The sequence below is a fragment of the Abramis brama genome, assembly GCF_963993115.1.
Source record: "Abramis brama genome assembly, chromosome: 6".
NCBI classification, from domain to species: domain Eukaryota; kingdom Metazoa; phylum Chordata; class Actinopteri; order Cypriniformes; family Leuciscidae; genus Abramis; species Abramis brama.
The window spans coordinates 22,716,281-22,722,297 of NC_139968.1; the positions used below are offsets into that span (position 1 = coordinate 22,716,281).

Consider the following 6,017-nt stretch of genomic DNA (forward strand, 5'->3'; position numbering starts at 1 on the left):
CAATAATATTTGCAATAACATATCGCTTTACTGAATAATTAAGTAAACCTAATTTGTTAATTAATCTTTGTAAAGAAACCTCATTGTATAACTGGCTACTCTCTGCTGTCTCAGACGACGACATATTTTCCTGTCGGCCACCGTAACTTCTGTTTGTTGTAATTTGCAACCTTACCACTAGTTGTCGCTAAGAATTACACAGCGCACCTTTAACAAGGAAATATATAATTAAAATCTACAATTTCAGTTGACAATCAAATGACTCTGAATCCTACTTATTCAAACTACATTCAATTTAGTATCATTGAGATAATATTGTAGTTTTTATTACCGTAATATTTTGATAGTTTTAGTTTTTTATATTTTCAATTTTCTTTTTTTATTTCAGTTAAAGTATTAGTCATTTTGTTATGCGTTTTGTCATTTTTTTTTATAAATTTTTTGTTTAGTTTTAGTTATTTTAGTATATCAAATTTAACTAAAAAAAGGACAAATGTTGCTTTGACAACAAGCTGAAATAAAATATTTTTTCAATCAACAAAAATGTTTGGTAACACTTTATTTTAAAGTAACATAGTGACACGTTACTACTTATTTACTATTAATTATGCATAATTACATGTAACTAACCCTAAACCAAACCCTAACCATAACTCTATGGTAAGTACAAGTAGTTAATTAAAATACTCAGTACTTATTTGAGTAAGTAAAATGTAACTACGTCACCTTAAAATAAAGTGTAACCAAATGTTTTTGTTTGTTTTAGTTTGTTAACTATAATAACTCTAATTCAGAAAGCCATTCACAATTCATTTCTGAATGAACTCGGCTGGTCCTCCGTATTGCTGCGTCCCACAATATATTGCCCAATCTTTTTCCCATCCAGATGGCATTTTGGTTTTCACATTAGTTTCCTCCTCGGAATTACCTATCGATTTAGCAGTTCTGTCGACATGTACGAATGCCGCATTTTGCTGTGGAATTTGAGGCTCAGCACAGCCGAGGCTCAGAGCCGTTGCTCGCTGACCTTTGTCTAATATCTATCTCCATTAGATGTGAACGCGCTGTGGCATTAGTCACGATCCACTAGTGCTCCAGCTAATGATTCTGTCACAGGTGATTGGAGACACAAGTCAACCGGTCTCAAATACGTGTTCACAAACTCAGATGCGGTTAGTTGTAACCAGCTCACAGTGTGTCCTGTTTAACTTACAAATCTCGCAAAGGAAACTCTCATTAAAGTGCCATCAATTGGAAAAATTATGATCAATAAGTTACGACAACTTATATTTTTTACATTGCTTTAACTTATTTTTCATGGATGTTTAAGTAATTTCAACTTAAATTGCATTAAACTGACTAAAAAATTATAAGTTGATAGTACTTAAAAATTTAAGTTTTGTGATTTGGTTCTATCGCATGACTTTCCTTGGAAGAAAAGAAGTATGTGTACCTTTTCGATTTACCTAGATTACTGCATATAAGTTAGTCATGAAATGTGATCAAACTTACAAACATTGCTAAAGAAACTCATGCTAAAGAAGAAACAAAGTACCGTGTTACCACAGTTTTTTTAGGTATGTGGTTCAATAGTAATACCATCACATACGTTTTCCTCCATTTCCGTGAACCCTTTCAATTTACGTAGATTACTGTACATAAATCGGTCATGAAACGTGATAAACCTACAATATAAACATCATGTTACTGTTTTCACTGACAAATCATGGTTTTGTCTGATTTGTTGTGCTTCCATCAGATAAACAACCAGGTGTTGTACGGCAGGAGCCACCAGAACGCATCAGCCATAATAAAAAGCGCCGCGTCAAAGGTGAAACTCGTCCTGGTCAGGTGAGAAACCCTCAGAGACGACCCTCAGCCTGCTGTTTTTCCACACTACCATCTGTTCATTTGTTAAAGCTTTTGGTATAAATTCTTTAACTCATTAAAAATAATGAGTTTATGAATTTATTACAATGTGTTCGTTTTTACCTCTGGAATATTGAAATGTGGGATTTATAATATTGTAATCAATGATTAATTCATCCACAGCTCTCTAAATTTATAACGAGCGCAACATGTAGTGCATTTTTGTCACTGCCTTGAGCTTGAAACATGTTCACAGAAACTGATATTCTTTCCTCCTCACAATTACTAAAATCAAGCAATCCCACTCGCCCACAGCTTTATCATCTGAAATCGACAAGTAGATTGCTTTTTTTCTGACCAAACTCGTTGATCATGCTGAAAACCCAAGGCACCATGGCTAATTAGGATCATAGAGCAGGCAATGGCAGTCTGTGTAGGATTTAAACAATCTGAGTCAGTGTCAGTACTTTCACATCTGTAATGAACGTGTGAAATCCATTTCTATGTGTGCTAAGATGTTGATGCAATTATGTCTGTATATTGGCTGTTGCCAAATAACATGGACATGTTTGAGACAACTTTTTTTTCAGATTAATATTTCAGATTAAATTTATATGAATATATGGAAAGTGTATATTTAAGGTACTGAAACTAGTTGCCAATTTCCCCCAAGTTTCTCAGTTTCAGCTTTGTTCACTTGCATGTTCCTGCACTGTAACAAATCATTTTTTAAGGGTTCCAATATTCCCTGCATATTCCAGTCTCTGAATTAATTAACAATTATATATATATATATATTCCTTTTGGGTTTTTTTTGGTTTGGCTTTTGTTTTATTTTGTTTTGTTTTTGTATGGTTTAGTTTGGTTTGGAAGTTTTGTTTTGTTTAGTTTGGTTTGATTTGGTAATTTCTTGTTTTGGTTTGTTTTGGTTTTTTTATTCTTGTTTTGTTTGATTTAGTTTGGTTATGGTCATTTTTGTTTTTAATTTTTGTTTGGTTTGGTTTAGTTTGGTTTGGTCATTTTTGTTTTGTTTTGTTTTTTTAATTTTTTTTATGTTGATTTAGTTAGGTTTGGTCACTTTTGTTTTGTTTTGTTTTTTTGTTTTGTTTGATTTGGTTTGGTTTTTTTTTAGTTTGGTAGTTTTTTATTATTTTTTTTTCGTTTGGTTTTAGTTGTTTTTGTTTTTTGTTTTGTTTTGTTTTTGATTTAGTTTAGTTTAGTTTTTTATTTTGGTTTGGTTTAGTTTGGTCATTTTGTTTTGTTTGGTCATTTTGTTAAGGCGCAGTAACATGATGATGTGACTACCAATGGCAGTGGCAACGACAAAGTTTGTAAGATCCGCCACGATACAGTTGGATAAGATTATTTTATCATATTATTTATTTATTTTTATTTATTTTAATAGCTGAGAATATGTCATTATATCACATTATATCTGTCTTTTGTCACTTCCTAAGCACCGAATCAAACGCATGCTTGTTTCTGTGTATTGGCAAACCTTACAAGAGTAAGTACATGTGACATTGATACAGTTGATGTGATACTTGATGGCATTTTGATAGCAGTATTTCTGGAGACATGTCATACCATCCAGAGAATGAGGAATGATATGGTGTAATAGACTGGAACTGCTATCACCATATAACATTGATAGCACAGAGATATTTTGAAATGCAATACAGCGTAAAAGCAACACAGCCCTTCAGTCCATCATGAACGAAAGCTGATTCTGTCATTACAGGCATAATCAGAGACTTATCATCTGTTTCTGTTCATATCTTGTGTTTTCATACGAGTATTTTTTTAGCTTGACCTTTATTTGCCAGGTTGTTTTGTCAGGTTTTGCTGATAATGGCTGTGTAATAACACTAATATCTCTTTGCTATCTACAGCTCATCATCAGTCAAAGAAATGTGACGGCTCAATTTAAGGCTATCAAAACAAATGTTGACGTGCCACTGAATATTAATAGATTGGCTTTAATAATGCACAGTTTGCATTGCCATCAGTCCAGTGGGTGGGATTTGAGAGGATTTTTGTCATTTAGACTGTTCTGAAAGCCATTGTAAGTTATTTGTTTGGGTCAAAAGTCATTCGTCAACACATGACGAAATGTCATGGAGAAAAGCATGTTGCTATGGCAACATAACTGGGCAGTGGTAAAGACTGAAACATGTCCACCTGTGACGTGAATGGCAAAATGTCACAGTGTCATTGTGGATGGTTACCAAGTTCTTTAGCAAAGGGATTTTGGAACTGAATGAAGTCAGGACTAGTTTCCATTGTCCTTAGTTCAAATTTGGTGTTATTTGGAAATAATGTAAGAACTTATGAAACAATCAATTTTGATCATCAGCGTTGAACTTACCTTAAACATTAATTGGAAACCGGGCGTTTAGTGTACAGAGACAATGACGCCAAGGTGAACAGAAGGAGGGATGTAGCGAGCAATATTTCTCATCAGCCTAAGATCTTGAGGAAGAGGCTCAGAGGATTTATAGTGCAACATCTCAATTCATCTGCCCCATCAGTCCTTATCGATCTGACTGTAGAAAACTGCCAAGAGACATGTGGGAACATGAGAAGTAGAGAGCGAGCAAGACCAATTTTGGCGTCATCGACAGGATGGGATCAATTTTTCTTGGACAAAAAAAAATCAAATCACAAAATAAGATAAAAGTAAAAATAAAACTTGTAACACTTTACAATGAGGTTTCATTAGTTAACATGAATTAAGAATGAACAATACTTCTGCAGCATTTATTAATCTTAGTTAATGTTAATCTCAACATTTACTCGTACATTATTCAAGTCAAACGTTGTATTTGTGAAGTAAGGGGTAATGTGCATCCTGCCGGTTGTAGCGAAGTGGATGTACATTATCCCGCTTATTACACGGCTACTTGCCACATAAGTAAATAATTAGACACAAAATATTGATCTGAGTTGAAATATTTTATTATGTCTTTAAACGCAAAGCTTCCGCGGAGAGCAGTTACAACGGGGCAAGTTCAAACTAGACGGACATTTAAGAGCTACGGTATAGTCATACTACTTATTACACAGCATTTCCCCACATAAATAATTATGGGGATAAGAGATATTGATTTCCGATTAAACTGTTTTAAAATCGTACCTGTTTGTATCTTATAATCCAACAGTGTACAAAACAACAGTCACAAAATGGCAGCAGCTGTGTTTGTATGAAACAAGAGAGAGCGAGTCCACGATAGTGGTTGACTGTACACAAAATATTGATTCGACTGAGTTTTAATAATTTATTTGCTCACCAAATGCAAAACTCGAAGAAAAGGCCGTTCCTAGCAATGTGTAGCGCTGCTGACTTCAGTAACCCTGATGAGCCTGGGTTATCTGCTTTGAGAGGATGTTATCTGGGAATAACATACCGCTGGATGGCGCGATTGACCAATCACAATCAAGTATTCCACAGAGCTGTGTAATAACATTAGTTAATGCACTGTGAACTAACATGAACTAACAACTTTATTTGTATTAACTAATATTAACAAAGATTAATAAATACTGTAACAAATGTTTTGCACATTGTTAGTTCATGGTAGTTAATAACTAATGTTAACAAATGAGACCTTATTGTGAAGCGTTACCATAAAACTAAAATACAGTACCTGTAAAAAATTTGGAAACATTAAAAAAAAAATGTTTTTTTGAAAGAAGCCACTTGTATTAAAATAGAAAGCAGATGTTTTGAATTGTAACAATATTTCACAATATTACTGTTGACAATATTTCTGATGAAATAAATGCAGACTTGATGAGCAGAAGAGATTTCTTTCAAAAACATAAAATCGCAACGTTTTCAAACTTTTGACAGGTACTGTATATAAAAATGGTAAAAAATTGAATGTATATTATATATTTTATTTTATGAATATTTTAGTGAAAAGTTGTGCGAATACTTTATACCTCAGCTGATCAGTTGCTGTGAACTGATGTAAACTTTAGATTTTTTTTCTGTCTGTTGATAGGAATGAAGATGCTCTCAATCAAATGGCTGTCGCTCCTTTTCCTTCCCAGCCTTCCTCATTCTACTCCAGTGAGGTACAATACATTATAAATAGACACCAGTTAAACATGACTTTTTCTTAGGCTAGTGGAACAGAACAGAT

The 6,017-nt window shown here is 33.6% G+C and overlaps 1 protein-coding gene across 7 annotated transcripts in view; it reads left to right on the top strand.

Moving 5' to 3' along the window:
* Positions 1-6,017, top strand: part of patj (PATJ crumbs cell polarity complex component) — a 115,870-nt gene that overhangs the window by 90,620 nt on the left and 19,233 nt on the right. For all 7 annotated transcript variants that reach the window (XM_084116597.1, XM_084116602.1, XM_084116599.1 and 4 more), the window contains exons 32-33: positions 1,760-1,851; positions 5,877-5,949. In XM_084116597.1, coding sequence (XP_083972723.1) covers positions 1,760-1,851; positions 5,877-5,949 — 165 coding nt within the window. The remainder of the gene's footprint in view (positions 1-1,759; positions 1,852-5,876; positions 5,950-6,017) is intronic.